Genomic DNA, 27681 nt, shown 5'->3' with positions numbered 1-27681 from the left:
TAATATTAAATCATATTGAAAAGATAGGATAGAATGCGTGTTACTATGAACAAAATTATTTTCTAAGACATGCCTCAAAATTGAAGTTAGGGAAATTCATTCGTGGGTAGGAGTTGATTATATGTATTAGTTTTCCTTTCCTGTTAGTCCTCTGTTATATGCTATACTTTGTTTTTCTGTCTTATCACTTGCTTATATGAAAAATAGTTGTGCCCAAAGCAAAGGAAGCTAAAAAATAGTATCTGAAGAAAAGAGTAAAAGAAATCCTAGCCTTTTCCCCATGTGTATGTGGCTTACCAGGTTATCCTGTTTGTTAACTTATTTTTAATGTCATTATCTGGCAGAAAAGAAAACAAACAAAAACTTATTTTTATGGTTATATTTTTCTTTAGAAAATGCCCTGCACTTCTTATGGCGAGAGATTGTTACATCTGAGGGTTTGAAACTCTACTACAACCCATATACAGGCTGGTATGGCAAAACTTTATTTATGTGTTTGATATTGAAAATAAATATTATGAAACCTATATGAGTTTGGTAATATATATCTTGAGCCTTGGCAGTACCTCAAGAAGGAATACTAAGTTAAAGTCTCATTAGTCATTTTTATAGATAAGATAGACATAGAATTAATAGCACTTGTCATTTTTCAGTAAATGAATGTTATACAAGAGACTTAAGATGCTTAGTCATTGATATTTAAAGAGATTATAATTGCCCTAACCGGTTTAGCTCAGTGGATAGAGCGTCGGCCTGTGGACTCAAGGGTCCCAGGTTCGATTCCGGTCAAGGGCATGTACCTGGGTTGCGGGCACATCCCCAGTAGGGAATGTGCAGGAGGCAGCTGATCGATGTCTCTCTCTCTCATCGATGTTTCTAACTCTCTATCCCTCTCCCTTCCTCTCTGTAAAAAATCAATAAAATATATATTTAAAAAAATAAATAAAGAGATTATAATTCTAAGAAAATATCTCATCCAATTATGGGTCAGTATTTATATTTTTCATTAAATTTTTCAAAGTCTATTATAAAAATTACAGGAATCCTTAAATATGATTAGTGAGTCAGTAGTTATTGCCCTTCTTATTTTTTTATTTCCACATTCATAAAGGTCTCAAAGAAGGCAGACATGCTGCCTTTTATTTTAGAAGAGAAAAAGTGATGGCTGTTTACCAAGACCACTCTTGTTTCTGCAGTCTTAGTTGTCAGCTCAGCAGTTTTTGATTGTCACAGTCTTATATTCTAGAAATAGGGATTTGAATTGTTTCACCCTAAAATGTAGTTTTAAAGTTAGACTTTATGCATTTCTTCTAGTTCTCTTTAGAAACAGTATAATTTTAATTGTATTCCTATGGTGTATTTTTCTTGTTTCTTCTCTGTTAGCATCATCCGTGAGTACCCAAGTGCTGGGCCACAGTTGTTTGGTGGAATCTTAGCAGATGAGATGGGTCTTGGAAAGACAGTGGAGGTTTTGGCTCTGATTCTGACACACATTCGACAGGATGTCAAACAAGATGCTCTGACTCTTCCTGAGGTAAGAGTACTGTAGGGCTTGGGAAAGCAGGGGACATATGTTCTCATAAATCATCATAGGTCGAAGATTTGCTTGGTACTTAAGTCAACCCTTACAATTTAGGCTGCAGCTGATGACTTATATTAGCTATTAGTTACCTTCAAGTGGGCACAGAGAATGGGATGTTTCTGCCCTGGCAGGGTTGTCTTAAGTGATGTTGGCCAACTAGGAAGGGGGATATTCTCTCACCAGACTTGCTTTTAGTTGGCAGAGAAACGCCCTTAGGAAAATATATTACTTCCTCAAATGTTTTGTCACTATTACAAGTCTCCATAGTACCACTAAATATTTTTGAGAACTGTTTCTTTTTAAATTGCACAAATATCAGATATGTAAATAAAAAATGTAATAATGAGAACTTTTTAAAGGATACATAGCTTATTAATTAGAGCGCTAGATGAAATAAACTGGAAATCCTTGTTCCAAAATATATAATTATGTATCAAAATGTAAATTTTAGAGTTTTAAAACTGTTCCACTGAGGAAATAGAGTTCATATTTTTCCCTAATTAAATCTAAAATTAAATTTGCTGAAATGAGCCCACTAATTAAGGATATAACTGTAATTAGCTGTAAGACCCACCACCATGCTCACAAACTTAGTGATAATATGATATTTTGATAGGGTCCGATTTGCAATGTTAGGCCTTCAGGTTTGAGTAGACAGTAGAAAATAGCTATTTCCTTTGTAGAAAAATAGATTGGAGTATGCAGTTTTAAGTATCAGTAATTTCTTTTTGGCATTTTCTTCTCATTAGATATTTTAATTCTAAGTTATTTTTAGTATTAGTATAAATTAAATGGGTTAATTCTGTATTTAAACAAGCCTTAAAAAGTTAATTGCAGCCCTAGCCGGTTTGGCTCATTGGATAGAGTGTTGGCCTTTGGACTGAAGGGTCCTGGGTTCAGTTCCGGTCAAGGGCACAGGTCCGGGTTGCAGGATTGGTCCCTGGTAGGGGGCCTGCAGGAGGCAACCAATCAATGATTCTCTCTCATCATTGATGTTTCTATCTCTCTTTCCCTCTCCCTTCCTCTCTGAAATCAATAAAAATATAATAATAATAAAAAGTTAATTGCAGAAGTCCCACACTTAATATTTAGATAATTTAAGGTAATACATAATTTGCACAGTTTGTAAAAGTGATAGCTAGCTGTAAGCCCTGAAACAAAAAAATGTTTGTAGGTATGAATAGCACATTTAGCCTTTTTATAACTTTTTACAACTCTTTTGCATCTCCTTAATAGAAGGAAGGTTAATTTTAATAAGCAACTCAGAATTCTGAAAGCAAAACCCTATGTGACTACTGAATGTTGTTTATATCAGGGAAAAGTGGTCAACTATTTCATTCCATCACATTCTGGAGGACAAGTAAAAAACACAGAAGCTCAGATTATGGAAATTGAACCAAAAGAAAAAGTTCAGTGCCCCCGTAAGTATGAAATCTCTCAAAGAAAATATCTTTTTACAGTTTTCTGTTGTAGCTCTTGTAATCCTCTTATGGAGATATCTTGTCATTGTACGAATAATTGTGTTTATGGTTGTTTATACTGTGAATAAATAGGTTTAATTATAAGTCAGAGTATCCTAACAAAATAAATTCTTGGTTTTTTTTTAACTTGGTCCAGGTAGTTCTTGCTCAATATTATATTTAAATTTTTTTAGCTTACAATTTAAACCAGGCTTTGTTTATTCTCAAGCATAGCTACCTCAATTTCTGCTAACAAATGAATGTTTCTCTTACTCATAATAGCATACATAGATAATTGTGAGAGGGTCTTTAAAATAATTTTAAGTGATACTTGCTTTGTAAGAATAATAAACTCACAAATAATGCTTTCTTAAATTATATCCATTACAGTAATTATTAATGTGTTGAGACAAATTTTTATTATATAGTCTTCAAAATGACAATATAGAGACAACATACCTTCAGTAAATATTTGCTTTATTTTTTATTAACTTGTTTCTCAATGCACATTAAAATGAACTGATTTTTATTTTCTTTTAATTTTAATTATTTTGACTGAGTTAGCATATCCTTTTACATTTAGCTACACGTGTGATGATCCTGACAGCTGTGAAAGAAATGAATGGAAAAAAGGGAGTTTCCATCCTTTCCATCTATAAGTATGTCAGTTCTATATATAGATATGATGTTCATCGCAACAAGAGTCTTCTGAAACGGATGCTGAAATGTTTAATTTTCGAAGGTCTTGTGAAACAGATCAAAGGCCATGGTTTTTCTGGGACTTTTACATTGGGGAAGAATTACAAGGAAGAGGATATATATGATAAAACCAAAAAGCAGGTAACAGAGCACTTACTAAGTAGCTATATGTGATGCCTCACAGAATGTACTGATGGATCCCACCTTGACACTGAAGCTTTTACCATCTGAAGATAAATAACAGCCTGGTTAGGAACATCACTTATGGCTATGACTTATGTTTTTTCTACTTCCTGAATATATGTTCCATCAGAATAGAAACTTTATTTTGGTTACCATTAAACCCTGCTTGGCCTATAAGCAAGTGTTCAAGTATTTATTGCATGAATTATAAAATTAGTTGGTTAAGCATATTATAAAGTTTAACTTCTCTATTCTTATACTGTTGTCAGCAGTTTAAAAGTTTGTTCCATATATTAAAAATGTTGATACCTTATATTTGCATAGCTCTTTATATACATTTTGAATCTTTTATATAGTCTTTCTTTTCCCATGTTCATCATCTTATAAAATGTTTGCATTTTGTTATAAAACTGCTTCTTTGGGGCTGTTAATTTCAATTTGCATTTAAGAAAATAGTTACGAATTTGTAAACATAAATCGAGGAAAGACTAATGACAGCAAGTCCAACTGTGGAGCTCCCAGCTTGGCTACTGTGAAAAACACAGATAAATAAGTTCATTTCCTCAAGTAGGGGGTCTCAACAGTTTTTCCCCAGCCAGGGTAGAAGACTACAATGAACTCCTGGCTTTTACTAATTCTTCTATCACCAAAACAAGAAAATCTCCTTCAATTGATACCATTCATTCCGTGTTAAGTGTCCCAACTCCTCTGTTCAACCTTGGCTCTGACCTCCCTTCAAGGAAGCTGTTGCTGGCACCTGCCTTCTCATCACAGCCCCTCTCAGTACAGCCCTCTTACACATTCCTGTAGCATCATCGTCTTACTGTTCTCTCTTTCCAACATACCCCTTTGAAAGCAGGGGCTAAATATTCCTCAAATTATATCCCCAACATCAAACAGAATTGACATTCAATAAATAATTGCAGGAGGGAACACAAGTAGAAAGGAGAAAGAAAGAAGGGCGTCGTTTGCTAATTGCAGTAACTAGTAAGTTAACTTCTCACTTTCTTTAAATGCTATATTTTAGTACTTGTAATTTTTATAATCGCCCTCATTTATATATTTATGTATTATAAACTACTAGTCTTTTATTGATTTAGGCAGACTATAAATTACAAGAGGTTAATACCAAAGTATGAGTAGCTCCTTTTATCTTTCTATTTTTATTTTCTCCATATCTTACTTATACAGTATGCCTTTTTTTTAGACCTGCAGACTATGGGGAGGCTTTTTAGAAAGGGCAAATTGAAAGTCACTGATCAGGAGTAATTCTCTTCAGGAAAAACAGTAGCAGGATTTTTATGTAAAGCCCATCAACAAAGTTGGAAATTTAATTTCAGAAATGTAGCTTGTTGAAATAAATTAATGTTTTTCATAGGCAGTATGGAGTCCGAGGAAAATTCAGAAAGAATCCAGAAAGTCATTGAGCAAGGACACAGATTCTGAATACTTGCCATCAAACACCTCTGATGATGATGATGATCCTTACTATTATTACTATAAGCCCAGGAGAAATCGTAGTAAAATGAGAAAAAAGCCTGTTCCATCCACAAAAAAGGAACAAAGTCAACCTGACATCAATCTCAGTTTACAAGATCATGATCCACCCACCAGTGACTCTGGAATCACTGATGTTACCACATCCACAAGTACCTGTGTCTTTGAAGTCCAGCAAGAAGATGCAGCAGAGACCCAAGCTGAATCGCTAAACCCTGCTGGTGGTGATGTGCCACATTCTAATATTATGAGTCCCTATAATTCGTCTGATTATCGCTTTGAGTGCATATGTGGTGAACTTGACCATATTGACCGTAAGCCTCGTGTTCAGTGCCTGAAATGCCACCTGTGGCAACATGCAAAATGTGTGAATTATGAAGAGAAGAATCTGAAGATTAAGCCTTTCTATTGCCCCCACTGCCTTGTTGCAATGGAGCCAGTATCAACTAGAGCAACTCTGATCATCTCACCCAGTTCCATATGTCATCAGTGGGTGGATGAAATCAATAGGCATGTGAGATCATCATCTCTTCGAGTTTTGGTAAGGCAATTCGGGCTCCTTAAAGGGATAGAAAAGTGTAAATTTTGCTTCTTTATGATAGTTTTTATAATTTTTGTCACTTAGTTGTTTATCCAAAAAATAACGTAATGAGATAATAGTAAATCAGAACTTGAGGAGGAAATTGAGGTCATTAAATAGAATGGTAGACTAATTTTTTCTCACATTAGAAGTTAAGAAGTTAAAGAATTTGAGTAGAAAGATATGAAAGCTTTTGAACAAATTCTTTATCATGTAAATGAAAGTCTTTATATAAGCATTTATACTCAGAGAGGAATGCAGTTCAAAAACAGCATTGTATGATAGTAGCTACTTGTCTGATCCACCACTTCATAGCTCCAGAATCATCCTCTGAAGCCTCAGTTACCTTATCTATAAAGTAAGAATTTACTCATTTACCAAATATTTATCGAGCACCTATTTTATGCCAGGAATTGTGCTAAGTTCTGAAAATAGTATCTCCTCACAGATTTACTGGGAAGATAATTTGATAAAGTGCTGGCATGTAGTGTGTGTTCATTCAGTGTCATTGTTTACTAATGTTAATGTTCTTTTTCACTCAGTTCTTCCCATTCAAATGTTATTGTAGGTTTTCTGTATTTCAGCCACTTTCATAGGCATGGAGAGAGTAATAAGCAAAATGCCATCTTTGTGATTGAACAGCTCTGTTCTGTGGGGTATACAGACCTTAGTTTGAATCTTGGCTCTACCAGTTTATTTTTGTTTATTTTTTTGTTAATCCTCACCCGAGGATATTTTTTTCTATTGATTTTTTTATATACTTTTTATTTTATTTTTTTTTTATTTTCTTTATTATGGTATTACATATGTGTCCTTCACCTCCCATTACCCCCACCCATCCCCCCAGCTCATGCCCTCACCCCCTTAGTGTCTGTGTTCATTGGTTATGCTTATATGCATGCATACAAGTCCTTTGGTTGATCTCTCCCCCTCCCCCCAACCCTCCCTGCCTTCCCTCTGAGGTTTGATTTTTAGACAGAGTGGAACAGAGTGGGAGAGACAGAGAGAGAAAAAAAATCAATGTGAGAGAGACACATCAATTGATTGCCTCCCACATGTGCCCCAACTGGAATGGGCATCGAGCTTGCAACCGAGGTTTGTGCCCTTGACCAGAATTGAACCCAAGACACTTCAGTCCAGGGAGGCCCAACACTAACCACTGACCAGACAGACTAGGGCAGGGGTGGGCAAACTTTTTGACTCAAGGGCCACAATGGGTTCTTAAACTGGACCGGGGGGCCGGAACAAAAGCATGGATGGAGTGTGTGTGTGAACTAATATAAATTCAAAGTAAACATCATTACATAAAAGGGTACGGTATTTTTTTTTTAGTTTTATTCATTTCAAACGGGCCGAATCCGGCCCGCGGGCCGTAGTTTGCCCACGGCTGGACTAGGGCTTGGCTCTACCAGTTTTGAGCAAGTTACTTTATGTTTCTTAGATGTGCAATAGGAATGATAACAGCCTCTAACAGGATTGTTGTTGAAGGTAGATAAAGCTTAGCACAGTGTCTGAAATATAAAAAGTGTTCAGTAAATAATAGCCCTTACTTTCCTAGTTTTTTGTTATCATTGTGCTTTTTTTGCAAATGTTGTTGATTCCATCTGCCTACCTACCTATATGTCATGTCCTTTTCTCCTGTCCTTCCCCTTGAGAACTCCTAAATGTTCTTCAAGATCCACCTAAACTTTTAACTCCTCTCTGAATTTACCTTTCCAGCCGTGGAGTTGGTCCTTCCACTGTGATGCTATTGCATTTACTTCTGTTACAGTTCCTTTCACTTTGCTCCTATTATTAGTCTTCCACACTAAAATGTGTCTTTCTCTTGACAGGTATGGAAGGTATCTCAAAGCATGGTTGGTGCTAAACATGGAGAAAGGGCTCTGTAAGCGATACGTAAATGATTATTTCAATGACCTTTGAAGAGCTTTTCTGCAATTAACTGTCTGTGCTGGTTATTTCCTAGGTATATCAAGGAGTGAAGAAAGATGGCTTTTTACAGCCTCATTTTTTGGCAGAACAGGATATAGTTATCATTACCTATGATGTCCTTCGTTCAGAGCTAAATTATGTAGATATCCCACACAGCAATAGTGAGGATGGACGTCGCTTACGGAACCAGAAGCGCTATATGGCTATTCCAAGCCCCCTGGTAGCTGTGGAATGGTGGAGGATCTGCCTTGATGAAGCTCAGATGGTTGAATGTCCTGCTGTAAAAGTGAGAGTTTCTGCAGATTTTTTGAGAGCTGAGGAAGAGATGGGGACAGGGGAAGGGGTTGGGAGAAGCTGTCCATAGAAAATTTAATAATTTAAATGTAATTAATCAATCACAGTGTTGATATTAGCCAGAAGTTTGCTGTTAAATACTCTTACATTTGTTTTTATGCTGTGAACTGCATAACCCTTAGGAGTTTTTCAGTACTCTGAATCATTGCTCTGTATGCAGTGCCCATGTATATTTGAATAAGATGGCAGTTTATGTGTGATGAGGATAAAACTAAACTGTATTTAGAGACTTTTGTAAGCATTTCTGCTAAGTGGAAAGCTTATCATATAGGCTCTGATAGCTTTGTACCAAAGTTGACTTTGGTAGTTTTTTATCAGAGAGACCAGATGGCAATGGAAATGCTACTTTAGAAGATAGAATTTTGATTCATCCTTTGTCACATGTCTTTATTCCTGTCTTTGGCCAACCTGTAACCTGAATTTTTGAATCACATCTCTTAGTACAGTGATTCACTGCAGGATGGGGTGAGGATGTATCAGGCATTCAGGGAGCCTTTTCATTCTACATATAATTGAACTACCCTTCCTTTGGGGCGTGGTGGAGAGGGACCCGTGGCATCCTGCTAATGAGAACCACTATATTATAAGTTGGCCCATTGAATAGGACAGTCAACATGGAGTATGGTAACTACTAAATAGAAGCAAGTGCCTCTGACCCAAAGTGTAGATTTCCATGGGCTGTTTTCATGAGTCAACATTCCTGACTTCTGCATTTTTCCTGTGGTTATTTTTTCTTTTCTTTTTTATTCCATATTTCTCTCTCATCAGGCTGCAGAAATGGCTCAGCGCTTGAGTGGGATTAATCGCTGGTGCATCAGTGGTACTCCAGTACAGAGAGGACTGGAGGGTAATATATGGTTTTCTCACATACTACATATATTTGAAAAGCTTAATTTTTGAAGAGAAAGTATTATTTTAACCTTTGCTGAAATCCTTACTTAAGTGATTATATATGTATTTATATTTGACTCCTGTAGTTATAAGCATTTATCTTTTTTAATGGAATTGGGTAATTTTTGATTATAAATATGAGGACAGATATATAGTGAGTATTCCCATTGTACTAAGTTGAACAGTCATTGCGCATGCCTGCACAGTGGAGATAAGGTCCAAATTGAACTCAAAGTTCCAAAGTAGTAAATAGAAAACGCAAAGAACCCGACGAGAGAGAGAGAGAATTCATTTTAATTGACTGTATCTATAAAAATAGGACCATAATTTTTATTGCCTGAATTCATTATAATTTTACTAATTGTAAAAGTAATAAAATATTAATAGCTGTATAATATCACACCATGTGGTTATGCCATTATCCCTTCAACTGTCTTTTCTTGGACATTTAGCTTGTGTCTAGTTCTCCTCTCTCTCCCCCCACACAGTAGAACTCATGCTTCTACTACATACTCATTTATGTAACTTAGTTTTTCCAAAGAGCAGACATTGCATTTTTAAAACTTTTATTCAAGTTGTGAATATTTAAAACTAAAAGTTTAAAGTTGTTCTACATAAGAAGTTCCCTAAAAGCTGTCATTGAAATGTTGTTAAATTGTAAAATATAGATATTCTTGGAGTCCTGTGGCAAATATTCATCCTCAAAACTTATCTTACTGAAAATTCAAGTTATTGTATATTGTTTGCTTTCATCAAGACAACTTATCACTCTGCTAAAATAAAAATATCAACATTAATTATTGTGACCTAAAAACAGTCTGCTTTCTGATCATTGTTTTTAGGAAGAAAAACATCGTCTAGGGAGATTTTATAAGTACATACTTAAATATTTGTATAATTTTAGTAAGTTAGATTAAAGTATATATTTATAGAATAATATCAGGATAACTAAAAGGCCAGATTTAGTGGTCTGCGCTTACATTTGGAAACTGCCCAAATTGTAGCTATTTAGGTGTTACTAAGATCTCATTCATCTCAAAAGTTAGCTGAGAGGTACTGAAAAAAGAAAAAGACTCTCAGAGTTACTTTTTTCTGATTTTAATGTTAAAAGAGTATAAGCAAAAATTCCTGTTTTCTGGGTAGGTTACTTTGGATATGTGAGGTGTTGGCAGATGTTTTGAGCGCTTGTCACCATTCAGCAAATTCTTGAGTAATGTTTTTAAAAACAGGTTCATTAAGGAGTAAATGACATATAATAAAGCTGTAAATATTTAACATGTAAAATTTGGGAATTTTAAATATACGTATATACTCATGAATCTATTTCCACAGTCAAGAAAATCACACCCAAAAGTTTCTGGAATTTTAGGGTTTTTTTCCTTGCTCTTTTCTTCCTCTCTTTGATTTATTTAAAACTCTGATTCTTGTGGTGTCTGTTCTTGTTGTAGTTGTTACAGTGGGAGTGTTAGCCTGCCATGATTTACTATTTTGTATTTGAAAGTGGAAGTCTCATTTGTTTTTTTGTGTGTGTTAGACCAGCATTTTTCAACCTTTGCTTCATTGACATTTTGGGCCAGATAATTCTTTTTCGTTGGCAGCTGTCCTCTGCATTTAAGGATATTTAGCTTCTACCCACTGACTGCTGGTAATACTCCTGCAGTTGTGACACCCACAATTTGGGCAGTTTCTAACAACTGCAATGAAGAAATACAGAAGCAGTTATTCTCAACCTGCTCTGTTCTTTTTGTCTTTTCAGATCTTTTCGGACTAGTGGTCTTTCTTGGTGTTGAACCTTTCTGTGTCAAGCACTGGTGGGTTCGACTTCTCTACCACCCTTACTGCAGGAAGAATCCTCAGCCCCTCTACAGCTTTATTGCCAAGATTCTGTGGAGGTCTGCAAAGAAAGATGTGATTGACCAAGTCAGTACAATAAGTTTTTATTAATTAAGGGTATTAAAAGGAAAAAAAAAGAGATGGAATGAACAGTTAAATTTCCAGGTGAATTTTTTTTTTTTCTCTCTCTTTCTCTCTACAGATTCAGATACCTCCTCAGACAGAAGAAACCCACTGGCTCCACTTTTCTCCAGTGGAAAGACATTTCTATCACCGTCAGCATGAGGTGTGCTGCCAGGATGCCGTAGTCAAACTCAGGAAGATTTCTGACTGGGCTCTGAAGCTCAGCAGCCTGGACCGAAGGACTGTCACCTCCATCCTGTACCCACTGCTGAGGCTCCGGCAGGCCTGCTGCCACCCGCAGGCCGTTCGCGGAGAGTTCCTGCCACTCCAAAAAAGGTTTCATTATCAGTTTCCTCCCATTACAACTGAGAATCTATATATATAAAAGCCTAAGCGATCGTTCGACCGATAGCTATGACGCACACTGACCACTAGGGGGCAGACACTCAACACACAGGCATGGAAACATGGAACAGATTGATGAATCTCACAGGGAAGGGAGGAGGGGAAGGGCAGGGAGAGATTAACCAAAGATCTTATATGCATACTAGAGGCCCGGTACACGTATTCATGCACCAGTGGGGTCCCTCTGCCTGACCTGCGGGGATCTGACCAAAACCGGCTCTCCGACATCCCACTAGGGGTCCTGGGTTGCGAGAGGTCACAGGCCGAGGGATCCCACCAGTGCACGAATCCATGCACTGGGCCTCTAGTCTATATATATAAAAGCCTAAGCAACCTAACGATCAAACGACCAGTCAACCAGTCGCTATGACATACACTGACCACCGGGCACCAGACACAGGGCTCATGGCTGGCAAGCGCCACTGCAGCGGCACAAGCCTCTCCCGATCGGGACTGACTGGGTGTGAGCCCGCAGCAGGCACAGCGGGACCGGCATGAGCAGGAGCGACAGGTGGCCTTAGACTGCCAGTTTCAGCTGATCCCCACAGGCCATGCCAAAGGGACCCCACCGGTACACGAATCCATGCACCGGGCCTCTGGTATAGTAATAATACACAATATTTAAGCAATTAGCTTCCTAGCCCACAGTTTCATGTCCTTATCACTGAGCTGTCAATTATTTTAGCAGGGTGGTCATTTTCTTTGGTATGAAACTTCATTTGTGGAAGAGAATCACATCTTCAAATTATTTTTATGATTTTTAACATCTCTTTTCAAATTAGGACTCTTGTGGAGAGTTTTGTTGTTTTGTTTTTGCTTCACTCCAGATATAAAAGGTATTTGTTTTTATATTTTTTTAGTTTATAGAGTTGGGTACTCTCTAGTTTCAGGCATCTTCTGCGGGTCTTTTAATGTATCCCCACGGATAAGTGGGGACAACTGTAAGTAAGTTAAAAGTGATAGTGATAAAAATGGAGGTGAAGAGAAAGATGCTGAAGATTTCACAAAGACTCTGTAAGCGTCTGATGATCTTATGCGATATAATAATACTCTCACTTAGGATTTCCTTTCACGTTCTAAGCAGTCTGCCTCTTCTTGTAGCACCATGACAATGGAAGAGCTTCTGACATCACTGCAGAAGAAATGTGGAACTGAATGTGAAGAAGCACATCGGCAACTAGTTTGTGCTCTCAATGGCTTAGCAGGCATCCACATCATTAAAGGTAGAAGGTGATTGCTTTGTTATCTCTCACTCTTCTTCATGATAACTTTTCTCTCTGTCTGAACTCAAGTGTTACCTTTTTGCAACTTGAATGAATCATTGAGTGTTCTTTTCAATAACTACTTCAATCTATTATTGCATTTGTAATACAATAAGAAATTATATAGTTTTGTAGCCTTTATAATAAACTGTAGTGATGCTTAGGGGCTTTCTAGTAGTAATGAGGAAAGTACTGATATAAACGTAGCCTTTTAAAAGTTACTTTTAAAACCTCCTCTAATAACTTTAGTTTAGAAAATTTTATTTAATTCTCCCCAAAACTAAATAAAATATAGTCCTTAAAGGCATTTAAGTATTTCATAATGGTGAAATAATATATAGTTTTAAGTACTTGGAAAATTGAGGAAAATTTTTATTTCTACATTCCTCACAAAATCTGTGAAGTTAACTAACTCATTATTATAGTTTTAGAGCTGGAAAGATATTTAGAGTTAGAAAGGCATTTCATGGTAAATTTCAGTTCCTTCAACCTTCCCATCCCACAAAGATTTCCAATCCATTAGTCTACTTGGGTATATAGTCATGGAGAAAATTTATCATTATTCTCTTTTACCTTATAAGACTTTAAAAAAATCAGTTGCCCAGAAAAACTTGTGCTTTTGTGGAATACAAGGCAATGTTCTCAGCCTCTTTAAATGGAGTGGCCTGTCATTAGTTATTAATTCTTCAGCATAACAGAACCAGAACAGAAAGTGTCTCTTATAATCCTGGATACTTGGGTAGAGTTAGAAAGACTCACAGGTGCTAAGTAGAAGTAGCTCTAAGCAAGAACTGAAAAAGATGAGGCTTCTTATTTGCTATAGTTGTAGTCCTGTGAACTTGAGTATATTATTCAAGGTTTCTGAATCTGTTTCCTTGCCAACAAAGTATAGTTAATACCATGTACCTTGAAGTATTGTTCTTAAGGTGCAGTGTGAAAGCACATTGAAAACTTTATATTAACATATAGGTAAGGAATGATGTTATTGATTATGGTAATATGAAGTGACCTCAAATTTTTACCTGCTCACAGTGCAAATTTTATTAATAACTAGTAATAGGAGAAAAGGACATATTATTACATACACTTGATAAACTAAGAATAACATATGTGCCTTTGTGAGCAAATCTTTCCTTTAGACATTCCCCAGGAAATATGCAGTTTAGCTAGCAAGTTTGGATTTTCTCTAATCACCCTCATCATCATTGCCATCTCAGTTGCTCAGTGTGCCTGTGATTATGTAGCACTCCAGGCTTCAGTCTAAAATCTAAAATGGTCTGTGCTTTATAATCCAAAGTGAACAACTAAGTCAGGAAACTTTTTAATAGAAATTATTTTCTAATTAAACTTTCGATTATTTTGACTTAGAAATAATCAGGCAAAAGTTGGAAAATTATATATTATATTTAATGCCAGTTTCTTTCAGTCCCAAATTAATGGAGTGGAATAATTATGACTATCACAGATGAAAAATATGTGTGCTTGGTCTTTAAAATACATGATAATAAATATACTATTTAGATATTTTGGTCATCCTGGCCAGTATTGCTCAGTTGGTTGGAGCATCATCCCGTACACCAAAAGATAGTGGGTTTTATTCCCTGTCAGGGTGCATGCCCAACTTGCAAGTTCTCTCTCTGGTCGGGGTGTATGCAGGATACAACTGATCGATGTTTCTCACATCAATGTTTATCTCTATCTCTATCTCTCTCTCCCCCCTTCCTCTAAAGTCAGTAAAAATAAGTAAAAAATAAGTTAAATAAAGTAAAATATTTGGCTCATTAAATTCAGTGTCATATCTGAAGAATGGTCATATTTCTACAATCATTTTATATTGTACATAACACTTTCATGTATATATTTCATTTTTTCTTCATAATTAGCAATGATTGAGATATTTCCATCCCTATTTTGTATGAGAAAACTGGAATTCAGAAGACTTAGTTTTTTTCTCAAGATTATACCTAATACGTAGCAGAGAATTTGCCCTGTATCTTTGAATTTCAAACCAAATATTTAATGTTTGTATTATATTACTTCTATTTCTTTATCAAATAGACATTTATAAACCTCAGTATTATGCTATCTATACTAGGTTGAACCTCACCATCAAAATTTCTAAAATGGAGTAGTTTATTACTTTTAGGTTGTCACAATATTAAAAATAACATTCAGATTTCACCTCTAGATTCTAAAACTGCATTTCTGATTTTATTCTACATTGTTATTACAGAACCTGAGACAGTTAATGAATTTCTTGACTTGTCCAATTTTTTAGTCTCCTTTTCAGATTTATTGTCGTCTTTTCCTTACTGTGAGGTTATATATGATATGAACATTGAGAAAAAGGTGTTTTCATCTGATCATTTCCAAAAACTAACACTCTGGCAAGATCAGTATATAGTTGGTTCCTGTGTAGCAAATACCATGTTGTGGCATTAGATGAGTACATCACTTCTCTCTTCACATAGTTTCCACTGCATTCCCACTGTAGTTCTTGGTCTTCTGTGGATGGAAAGTATTGCTGATTGTTAAGAGAAATTCCTATCAGAAAGTCCATTAGTAAAGGATATGTCCAGTCTTAACTTAATTGTAATTATAAACTTATTGGGATGGATTTACTGCTTTTAGCTTCCATTGCTTAACTTCACAGTACTATGTCAAACAATACTCATCTTTTAAAGTAATATTATATATTTAACTTAATTTAAAGTCTTCCAATATAGAGATCAGACAATGGAGATATAAAGTTTATTTCAAACTCCACAGGGATTATGATATGCAATGCATATTCTAAGTCCTCACTGATTATGGTATTAAAAACATGGTATTCTAATTTTGTACCATGTGTTTTCTGCACATATTTTTTGGAGAAAATTAGGTTGCCAATATTAAATGTAGTACACTTCATTTACTTGGAAATGTTACAGCCATCAAGGGGCAAAGAGTGGGTATTTCCAAATTTGACTTAAAATTGTTTAACTTATTGCCTATTTTTGTGTCTTCCCAAGAAAGCGTCTTTTTTTAATAAGCATAAAAAATAGATATTATAGCCCTGGCTGGTTATGCTCAGTGGTTAGAGTGGACCAAAGGTCTCGGGTTCGATTCCCAGTCATGAGTAAGTACGTAGGTTGCAGGTTCGATCCCTGACCCTGGACGGGGTCTCGTGTGGGAGGCAAGTAATCACTGTGTCTCTCCCACATCAATGTTTTTTTCTCTCTCTCTCTCCTATTCCTCCTCCCTCCCTTCCACTCTCTAAAAAATCAATGGGAAAAAAATATCCTCTAGTGAGGACTTAAAAAAACAAACAAAAAATAGATATAGTGAATAGTTCAAATTCAACTGCTTACATTATAAGTTAGTCATTACACCTCCTTTAAAAGCTATAGTAATTATGAAGGGAGAATTGACAAGTGAATTATTCTCTATAAATGATAGTGTAAATGCTAATAGAATCTCTATGTCTTTTGCAAAGCTTCACAAGAGTCTTCAAAACTAAAAAAAGGTCTTGTGTTACTGTAGTTGAGTATTGCTCCTACATTACAACATGATTTTATTACTGTGAAAATAATCTTTGTTACCATAGTGAATAAAAATTGGCTGACTGTAAAGTAGTATGAAAATATATCTTTAGAAAGCTTTGTATTAGGTAACTGGTAGAATTCCATATAAAGCAATGGTATAAAAGCAAGTGTTTTGCACACCAGTGTGACTACTTAATGCCACTGAACTGCACACTTAAAAATGGTTGAAATGGTAAATTTTATGTTATGTATATTCTATAATAAAAATATATATTTATAGTTATATATCATTAGCATTAACAAAAAAGAAGAAGAACCAACAACAAAATTTACAAATTTGAGAGAGAGAGAGGGAGAGAGCAAACTCAGGCTCTGAACAAAATCCTAAATTTATGATATTAATAAAACTAAATTGAAATTTAAAAAAGCAAGTGTATGTGATGATCATGAAGTAAAAGCTTTTTTTCCCCTCAATAAACTAAAACTAGAACATCTTTATGCCATTTTTTGTATTTCATGATTATGCCACTTTTAGATTTTTATTTTAATTGTATTTATAAATTACCAGTTTAAAGTTTTTCCCTAGGCAGCAAGTAAGATAGGTTTCATTATTCATGCCATTAAAAATGTTTCATCTCTCCTTTCATTGAGGTATCATCAAACTTTTTCTGAAAGAACCAGAAAATGAATATTTTAGGCTTTGTAAGCCATAGATCTGTTGCAATTGCTCAGCTGTAGTGTTACAGCGCAAAAGCAGCCGTGAACAAATGAGTATGACTGAGATTCAATAAAACTTTATTCATGGGCCCTGAAATTTAATTTCACATAATTTTTTGAAAATAATGTTTTTAATTGATTTTTAGATTGAAGGGAGCGGGGAGGGAAAGAGATATGAAAACATCGATGAGATACCTGCTGCCTCCTGCATGTCTCCTACTGGGTATCGAGCCCACAACCCGGGCAAGTGCCCTGACCTAGAATCCAGCTGTGCCTGGAAACCACTGAGCATACCGGCTGGGCAATTTCACATAATTTTTACATCTCACCAAGTATTATTCTTTTGAATTGTTTTCAACTATTTGAAAATGTAAAACCATTCTTAGCTCATGGTTCCTATAAAAATACAAAGGTCAGGTATGACCCATGGACCATAGTTTGCCAACCTGTACTTTTAATACTTTTAAAATTATTTTATTTGAATGAGCTGCTAATTGTGAACAATATAAAACAGTATAGATCTCAGACTGATGGTGATTTGTGTAGACAGAAATGGAAAGAAGATCTCTTAAGTTTTTGAAATGTGGTTTTTAATTGCAACTTATTTTGGCCATCAAGAAGAACAATACCTATCAAGAAAAGTATATTATTTTTCTGAGAAATATGTGTTGATTGGTCATAGCATTTTGAATATTTGTTTTTAAATACCTATAATCACCCCAAAGTTGTCCTAATTTCAAACATCATAATGACTACTAAATGTTACTCTCTAACTTCAATGAGAGAAAAATCATTTGTCTAAATGATTAGCAGTTAATCCAGTTTGTCTAAATGATTAGCAGTTAATCCAGTTTGTTTTTCAGTATAGTTTTAAACCATTGTAAGTACATTTGACTGGTTTTCTATTCTGTGAAATTAACACAAAAAAAAAAGACTGCATTACTTATGAAGCCATGTTGCAAAGACCCATCATCAGCTTTTTTACTGGTGCAGTCATGCTAACACCCAGTCAAATTCCTTTTTTTAAAAAAATAGTGGGGAAAAAAAAAATAGTGAGCTTTAATGACTAAGTTTTATTTTTACAGACATTTTTAAATATAGATATCATATTGGGAGCTAAATATGACTTTCTTATGCTTTAAATACGTTTTAATGCTTCAGGTGAGTATGCATTGGCAGCAGAACTGTACAGAGAGGTGTTGCGTTCATCTGAGGAACACAAGGGAAAACTCAAAACTGATTCACTTCAAGTAAGTAAAACTAAATAGTGTCAAATCAATATTGTATCTGTTTTTTTACAAAATAATTTTTCTGAATATTTAAGAAGATGAAGGGTAACAAGTGGACTTTGTCATAATCTTTGGGGATTAAGCTTGAGATTCAGTTATTTCAGTAAGCACCCAAGATGATTTGCATATACAGTTCTCCCTCAGTGTCCTCAGGGAATTGGTTCCAAGATACACACACACACACACACACACACGCACACACCAGTTATACCAAAACTGGCAGATGCTCTAGTCCAGGGGTGGGCAAACTTTTTGACTCGAGGGCCACAATGGGTTCTTAAACTGGACCGGAGGGCCAGAACAAAAGCATGGATGGAGTGTTTGTGTGAACTAATATAAATTCAAAGTAAACATCATTACATAAAAGGGTACGGTCTTTTTTTTTTTTTAATTTTATTCATTTCAAACGGGCCGGATCCAGCCCGCGGGCCGTAGTTTGCCCACGGCTGCTCTAGTCCCTTTTATGAAATGGCATAGTTTTGCATATCACCTGTATTTACATGTAGGCTATAGTGCGGTGTGCCTCCACATCACTTCATTTGTGTGCATTCAGCATAGTGCTCGGTGCGGTGTGTGGCAAATTCAAGTTTTGCATTTTAGAATTTTCTGGGATTGTTTTTTCTGAATATTTTTTATCCATGTTTGGTTTCATGTGCAAATTTGAAACCTGAAGATATGGAGGGCTGACTGTACATGCAAGTTTGAGAATCACTGCTGTTCCATATATTCAGGATGATATTGGCACAAGACTGACTAGCTAAATCTAACCTACATTGGAAAAATAGCTTGAATTATTTGTACCTCAAAGAACGAGGTCAATTTTTATCACTTTTGCATATGAACATCAACATATTTATTTACGTGGTTTTCACCAAAAAGTAAAGAAATGGAACTAAGTAATAATAAAATCTAATGATCTTCTAATTTAATTTTTGGAGGTCTTTTAGGGAGATTTGGATATTTGAATTACAACATTTAAGTATAAAATCTCTTCCCATTCTTGGTTCTGTCCAGTGGATTTATATAGACAAGGCTCTCTAGCAGAATGGTGAATAAGGACCACATTTATTAACCTTGGTATGTTTAGGCTTGAGTCCCTGCTGAGATTCTTTATCATTCACAATTGAGACTCTGGGACCCACATTTTCACATGTGCTTGAGCCAGTGGTAAGAGGTGTGTTTGGAGGGAAGAGAAGAGGAGGGAAAATTAAATATAAGTCTGCTTATATTCTGCATGGATAAGGAGTGCCTAAGGCAGGCCCTGGACCTTAAGCAAATGTGTTTGCCTTTTGGGAGAAGGAGGAAAGCAAAGGTATCATGCTCCTGAATAAAGGAAACAAAAGCAAAAGAGTGGACAAGACAGATAAGTCCAAATGCCTAAGTTCAAGAGTAAGCCACCAGCCTGGTTCTTCCTTTTGGGCATAACAACCCCACCTACTGGTGAAGCATGGCCCACTGGATATTCTGCTCTGTCCAGTTAGATTAGCACTCCGTTTTCTTGGGATAAAAGGTGTAAGGGGTGGAGAGAGGCAAGTATTTCTCCCAAACCATTCCAACACCTCATGCAGAACGCACCGGAAATCCTCTTCCACAAGCACACATAGAGCAGAGGAGCCAAGTTTCTACCGCTTTGTTTCTCTAGTGTTTACACATTTGTTGTTATTAAATCTGATAGTGTTTCTGACTGTATTACCTATGAAGCCATGTTGAAAAGACCTAATACAGTTGAGGTAACTCTTCAAAGGTCAATTCTACAAAGATCTGTACCATGGCTCAGAATTATGAGAATCTGCAGCCAAACAGAGTAACATTTGTAGTCTCAAATCACTGACACCAAATCAAATCTTACCAAAAAAACCACTCTTCTGATCCTTTAACCCTTACCTGTCTTTCCAAATTAAGAAATAGAAATTACTTTCACTTTATTTCTTCTCATAGCCCTTAACTCCAGGGGACTCTAGGCATTTGCAGACTCAATGTCACAGTGAGAAGTCTGGCTTATATTAAATACAGAGATACAAGATAGAGTTTTCCTATACCATCTTCACCTCCAGCTCTCCTATTAAGCCCTTAAGTTCAACAGGTCCAGGTCATAGCCCTGTTTTCTTATGTATTTCATTATCCCTATTTGTATCATAATGTAATTGCTAGGCTCATCCAGACTCATTTCCCAGAAGAAGAATCAAGTCTAGGCAGTCTATCTTTTTATTTTATTGAACTTATTTGGCATACTCATTATTCCCCATATGGGCAAATGCATATATAATAGGAAAAAAATACACCTATATTATATATTCTGCTAAATACATAGACATATTTCATAAGACTAGATTTTTAATTGAGGAAAATTTATGATATTGTGAATTAAGACCTTTACCATAAAACTGACTTCGGTTTTCTCTGACAAAGTCGGTACTCAAATCAGTGATAGGTTTATGTGGTGTTTGTGCTCTGCATGCCATATGAACAGTAGGTTCTCCCCCTAGAGTTTTCTGTGTTGGCTGTCATAATTACTGCCTTTTGTGTGTTTGTAGAGACTTCATGCAACTCATAATTTGATGGAATTGTTGGCAGACAAGCACCCAGGGATACCTCCTACCTTGCGAGATGGCAGACTTGAGGAAGAGGTAATTATTATTTTTCATTCTTTCTGTTAAAGAATATTTTTTTCAGACTTCATGCTCCACCTAATTCATATTTCTTAGGGCATACAACATTAAATAAAGGTAATCGTGTTTTCCTGATGCTTTTACATTTCTAACTTTGCTGTGATGATTTTGGATTGCAGAGAAAGACAATACTCCATAGTATTTTAGTTCTCTGGTGATCTGCTTGCAGCTATAGGGCAACCACTTGTCGTAGACATGGTTGTTGATAGTCAAAGCACAAAATGTAAATAAACAACAAATTTAAAAAGACCTTGTTGATCTCATGACACATCTGCAAAAAACATAGTTAGTAAAAATAGTAAGTTGTATACTTTCGCTACCCTTCTGTTTATTATTTATGACAGTAAATTCACATTTTCAGTGGTATTTCTTATAGAAGGTCCCTCTGCAATGAGTATTGACTCTCTGGAAAGAGTGATATTATAAATCAATTCACTATAAATTGTTAATAAGTTTATTATGCTAATTTGATCATGAATTTTTGCCTTCTTAAAGGTCAAAGAAAGATGGCAAAGCTTAAATCTAAAGAGTAGTAGATGTGTTTGAAATGGATTGAACCTGTCAGCAGAGCCTGTATTTGAATCAACGAGATACAAAATGAAATTGTTTAAGTATGTACAGCCCTTTCTTAGTGTTAGATGGCAGTCTACATGTTAGAAATTTTCTAGTGAAATTTCATTCCCATTGCAGGCATCTAATTTTTGCATATAACCAGTCACTCTGTTTAACTGCCTTTAGTCACAGGCAACTCTGGGAGATAGTCCAGTCTATTAGCTTTAATGACCAACTATTTATAGCCAATGAATTTTAATAGAAATTAATTGAAAGCTTGTGAGAGGAAATGGAAAAATGCACCATGAGGAGGAAGGTTCATTTCCATGTATTATCTCTTTTGCCTAACTCGCATAGAATGTGAAGGCAGAGTATTTCAAAGCTGGACACGATCTGAGAAATCATCAACTTCAACTTCCTCCTTTTGTAAATGAAGTAATGGGAGCCCAGAGCAGTAATGCCTTGTCCAGAGAGGTGTATCTGTGCAGTTAGACCTCATGAAATTGACTTTTTTTTTTTTTAAGTCAAAAGTGGTCTTGTTTTTATCTGGTTTAAAGAATAAATTTTTCAGTATTTCTATTGCTTGCAAATTATGTGATCCTCCTTAAGTTGAAAGGGAAAGAGTTTTTAGACCCTTGTTGCATTTATCTGCTAGGACTGCCATAATAAAATACCACAGACCGGGAAGGTTAAACAACAGAAATTCATTTCTCACAGTTCTGGAGTCTGGCAGCCTAAGATCCGTCAGCAGCGTTGGTTTCTCCGGAGGACTCCCCTTGGCTGGTACATGGATGCCCTCTCACTGTGTCCTTACCTGGCCTTTCCTTTGTTTGCATCCCTGTTGGCTCTTTTCTTTTAAAGAGACCAGTCATTTTGGGCTAGGGCTTCCCCCTTATGGTCTTATTTAACCACATTTACACGTTTAATCATCTCCTTTAAAGGCCCCATCTCCAAATGTGGTCACATTGGGGGTTCGGGCTTCACCATATGTACTTTGGGGGAGCACAAGTCAGTCTATAACACCCCTGTTAGTGTATATTCTCAAGTATTATTTCTCAACTGAAGGAAATTCCAAGAAATTGAAATCAATCAGGTAAGGGATTCTGAAAGAGATCCTTGTTTCATCTCATAATTTTAAATATTACTCTTTTTCTCCCTTTTTTTTTTAATTAAAAAGTTGATAAAATTTTGGGAGCAAACCCTTGGGATTTCTTGGATTTTGTGACTTAACAGGTAAAGGTGTTCACTTTAATATATATCTCAGGAATTTCTGTCATGGTTTTTATGTTCTCTACAGTATACTTGTAGAGTTTTATGCTTAAATTCAGTTAAGTACCTTTAAATATATAAGATAACCACATTGTTCTTTTGAAACACCATATTCAGTTATTTTCTAGACCCGGAGTGAAAGTTTATACTGTTTGCTGTTTTAACACAGGCCAGACAACTGAGGGAGCATTATATGAGCAAGTGTAACACTGAGGTTGCTGAAGCACAGCAAGCTTTGCTGCCTGTGCAGCAGACCATTCGTGAGCTCCAAAGAAAGGTATGTCTCCAGAATGACTTTCTTATGTGTGTCTCTACATAGCATTTTGGCTTTTGTTTTGGTATAGGGAGAAACTTGAACTTATATAGTCATGTTGGAATTCTAAGTCCCTAATATGGTGCCTGTCGCACAATAAAGTTTATTTGCTGTTAGCAGTGTTTATTAATTGAATGAACAGATGCATAAATGGATCACCTATTTTGAAGTTATTCTTTTTTATTTCTTTTAAGCTATTATGGGTATATTTAACTTATATTTAACTTATAGTTCTTTTACTTTGGGTATATTTAACAAGTTATTTTTTAAAGAAGAAAAAGACTTTCAAAATCTTCTTTTAATCTTAGATGTGTATGTTGCCAAAATTTTTTCTTTTAAGATGTCAGAACATTAGAACCATAGGTATTTTTCTTATTAATACAAGCCATTTGTCATTTCTAAAATTTCCCTCTTATGAAATCGGTAGCAATGTCTAAAGAGGAGGCTACACAAAATACACTCATTTATTTTTTTATATTTACCAGTTACTCCACATTTTATTCTTCCTAATTTCATTAATTATTTAATATTCAGGCATATAATTTGTTAATTGTCATAGACTATTGAGTAGAATCTAGTTCAGTTAGTTGAGTATTAGCATAATGTCTTTATATTAAGAAAGAAACCTGTTACCTTTTCAAATATATGGAGGAAGTACTGAATTTTCATTTTGGTAAAGTATTTTTTAGCACAACTTTATTATACAAGTCTGCACAAGAAATTCTCATTCATCTAGAGTAGTCAGGAAACAGGTGTTCTCTTTAATTATATTATGAAAAAGTTGTACTCACTTATTGTGTATAAAAAATGTATACTTGACTCACCACTATTATAATTCCCTTTAGAGTAGCATTTATTGCTGCCTTTGAATTTTTCAAAGCACCCTTCCAAAGGATAGAAATATAGTGACTACTACAGCAATATTAATTGATCAGCTGTTATCTTTTCTTACAGATTTATTCTAATTCTCCTTGGTGGCTGAATGTGATCCACAGAGCAGTGGAATTCTCTATTGATGAGGAGCTTGTCCAACGAGTGCGAAATGAAATAACCAGCAACTACAAGCAACAGACTAGCAAGCTTTCTATGTCAGAGAAGTAAGAGAATATTAAAAAATAGAATAGCTGTATGAGTAGCCACCCCAAAAATTCAGATCAGTTGTTATTAAGAGGTCCAGTTAAATATAGGAACATATTGTGATTACAAACATCTGGATTTTATATTGTTGAGTACACTTCAAACCAAAATATTAGGTGTAAATCTAAAAGAGAAACCCTTTTTTCTACATATTAGTCACTTAAAAATACTCTTTTTACTGCTTTTTTTTTTTTTAATCTGCTTAAAGTATTTTCTTTTTATCTTTGTTGGACAAGGTTTTGAAATAGACTTTGTTTTGGAGAATTTTGTCCTTAGTAAGATATTCATACTTCCCTATAATTCATTCCCTAAATTCTAAGCATCCTAGTGCCACAGTGGCAGGTTTTATATTATAGAGTTACCTGCTCTTTCTTCCCCATCTTTCTTCTCATCAACACTATTCTTCTGGGTCTTTATAGGTAAATTGGATTATTGCTCTAGATATAGAAATGGTGAATAAATTTATTCTAAATCAAAAGTACCCTTAGTGGTCTGACTCAAATGAGTATCTGTCTGATGTGGGAAATTTAGGTGTTGTGGCAGGACTGTTGATTCTAGGTGGGTAGAACAGAGAGAGAATCTTATTGCTTCTCAGATCACATCCCAGCAGAAAATTAGCCTTGGATTAATGTTAGTTTTCAGTGAAAAGTTCATCAAAAGAATATAGGGTTTTTCTTAAGGATATGATCTAATCCCTACCTTCTAAAGTTTAGTTTAATGAGAAGACAATACCCATGAATAATTTGAGAAATATGACTATATAAAAACTGAATATAACAAAGTACTAGAATAAGTGGTATTTTTAATAAACTCCATTGACAAGAAGAAATAGATTAGTGTTTTGAAATGTTGGAGAAGCTTCAGGAACAAGAGTGGGCTATTATGAATAATTTGAAGGGAAGAGCATATGGCATTTTAGGAAGGAGAAGAGCATACTCTTAATTTAAAAAGCAAACAAATTGTGTTTGTATTTCCCATTTTCTAATTTATTATTTTAGGCTTTCTTTTTCCTTTCATAAATCCATTTACACACATCCATACTTTTCTTAGTCTGTTTTATCCATAGTTTATCAGAATAGTTAAGAGCATTGTTTGGATTTAACTTCTAACTGCTACATAATAATTTTGAAACTTAAATTAATCTGTTAAGCTTTCTCAATAACGTGAGCATAGTACCTATTGAGATTACACAGGAGTCATGCTTGCCAAAATGCCTATTATATAGTAAATGCTTAAAATACACACACTCGTACATATATAAAGTCTTGTAACAAGTAACATATCTTTTGGCTAATTTTCTTTCTCCCCAATGTTCTGTTTATCTTTCATCCTGCTGTCACCTCTCCACATACAGCTAGAATGTCTGTACTCATTCAGCAATAAAAAGAAAGACTATGGCAATCATGATCTTTCAAAGTCATCTAAGACATACATAGAAGATTTTGAGTACTGTTTTTTAGTTCCTGGGAATAGGAACTATCAGACTTTTTAAAGTAGATAATCCAATGTTATTATTCCTTGCCTAATAGATACCAATAGAATACACTCCTAAGGTAAACTCACTAAAGTGTGACTAGGTAAAATGTTGCAATTTCTCTGTTTAGCAACCATTTTCTAAATGTGAAGAAATTGACCTACTATTTATTTCTTTGTATTGTGTTTGGTGCTGGTGATGGGAATTAGATTCCGTGATTGCAGAGGTCTTCAGTTCTTACTAACAACACAAATGGAAGAACTAAATAAATTCCAGAAGCTGGTAAGAGAGGCTGTTAAAAACCTGGAGGGACCTCCATCTCGTAATGTTATTGAGTCTGCAACAATCTGCCACCTCCGACCAATTAGACTTCCTCTCAACTGGTAGGTACTAGGAGAAAGCATTAGATGAAATGGCATCATTCCTTTAGGCCAAATTTCTTCTTTTTTTGTTTGTTTGCTTGCTTTAATCCTTACCCCAAAATTAATTGATTTTTAGAGAGCGTAGAAGGGAGCGGGAGAGAGAGAGAGAAACATTGATGTGAGAGAGACACTTTGATTGGTGGCCCTCTCGCACATACCCTGGACCAGGGCCTAGGATTGAGCCTATATGTGCCTTGACCTGAATCAAATGGGATCCTTTGGTCCTCAGTCCTGTGCTCTATCCACTGATCCACTGATCCAAACCAGCTAGGGCAGGCTACATTTCTCCTGAGAGAAGAAATATGGTTTATATAATAAAAGTGTTTTTTTTCATTTGAATTCAGACAGAATTAGAAATATGTAAATCATTAATCTAACTTTAAAAAAAAAACTCTAAAGGATCACATACTGAAAATCTTTTTTTCCCTAAAATAGCATATTTGTTGAAAAGAAAAAGTGAAATACAAAATACTTAGCCTTTCGTAGAAATTACCTGATTGCTGGTTGTTTTTGTGAATATTTTACTGACAGTTTCTTCTTTTCCAGCTGTGTCTTTTGTAAGGCTGATGAATTGTTCACAGAGTATGAATCAAAGCTATTTTCTCACACGTAAGTTCTTGATTATTTCCCATCAGGAAAATGAGACATTTATAAGACTTGATGTTTTAAATTAGAAGACTATATTTTTCTTATAGTAATCTTTCTTATACTTTTTTCTCTTATTAAAGCAATTCAATAAACTTTGGCATTTGATTATTTAGCATACTCAGTTTCATCTGTGCAGAAGTTTGCCCCCAAATGCTCATGTCATATAGTAATGTCTAATTGAGAGATAGTTTAGGGGAGTAACAGACTCTGGAGTCCAAAAGATTTCAACTCAAATCCCTGCCCACTATTGTGGGCAAATTACTTCTCTAAGCCTAAGTATCCTCATTTATGAAATGCATATAATAATAGCACTAGAGGAGAACCAAGATGGCGGCATAAGGTATAAACCTGTGCGTGCTGCCTCCCACAACAACATTGAAACTACAACTATAAGACAAAACAGCTATCATCCAGAACCACGGGAAAGCTGGCCGAGTGGAAGTTCTACAACTAGAAGGAAAGAAAGAAGCACATTGAGACCGGGTAGGAGGTGCAGAGGTGCCAAGAACAGAGGTACAAAGGCGCGCGAGGCAGGCTGCACCTGGATGTGCGGTTTTTTTCCAATTGGAAGGAGATACAAGCTCTCGAATGCACTGAGCTTGTTTAAGGCGGGGTTCTGGGGTCCCAGACTCCTACAGGGAGAAACTGGACTGTCTTTCAGTGGTTTGGAAAGTGCAGGTGGCTTTCTCGCAGAGCTGCTTGCAGGGATCATTGTTGCTGTGGGGGCGCGGGGCTGCAGAGACGCGGAGTTGCGGAGATGCGGAGTCGCGGAGACGCTGATGACAGCCATTGCTGTTTGCTCTGCCCTGGTGATTCTCTGAGACCCCGCCCCACTCAAATTACATCCCCTCCCAAGCTGTGCTCAG

At 35.7% G+C, this 27681-nt stretch overlaps 1 protein-coding gene across 11 annotated transcripts in view; it reads left to right on the top strand.

Annotated features, from left to right (window-relative positions):
- Positions 1-27681, top strand: part of SHPRH (SNF2 histone linker PHD RING helicase, E3 ubiquitin protein ligase) — a 69047-nt gene that overhangs the window by 12154 nt on the left and 29212 nt on the right. For 10 of the 11 annotated variants that reach the window (XM_014531284.1, XM_005883711.2, XM_005883703.2 and 7 more), the window contains 16 exons: positions 393-471; positions 1384-1534; positions 2898-3003; positions 3626-3882; positions 5303-5962; positions 7968-8219; positions 9056-9134; positions 10935-11098; positions 11214-11470; positions 12641-12762; positions 18204-18292; positions 20866-20958; positions 22991-23098; positions 24089-24231; positions 25955-26128; positions 26714-26776. In XM_014531284.1, the coding sequence (XP_014386770.1) occupies positions 393-471; positions 1384-1534; positions 2898-3003; positions 3626-3882; positions 5303-5962; positions 7968-8219; positions 9056-9134; positions 10935-11098; positions 11214-11470; positions 12641-12762; positions 18204-18292; positions 20866-20958; positions 22991-23098; positions 24089-24231; positions 25955-26128; positions 26714-26776 (2797 nt within the window). The remainder of the gene's footprint in view (positions 1-392; positions 472-1383; positions 1535-2897; positions 3004-3625; positions 3883-5302; positions 5963-7967; positions 8220-9055; positions 9135-10934; positions 11099-11213; positions 11471-12640; positions 12763-18203; positions 18293-20865; positions 20959-22990; positions 23099-24088; positions 24232-25954; positions 26129-26713; positions 26777-27681) is intronic. The other variant, XM_014531287.1, reaches the window with a different exon arrangement.

This window comes from Myotis brandtii, unplaced genomic scaffold (genome assembly GCF_000412655.1).
Source record: "Myotis brandtii unplaced genomic scaffold, ASM41265v1 scaffold8, whole genome shotgun sequence".
Lineage (NCBI taxonomy): Eukaryota > Metazoa > Chordata > Mammalia > Chiroptera > Vespertilionidae > Myotis > Myotis brandtii.
This window is presented reverse-complemented; position numbering and strand designations above follow the sequence as displayed.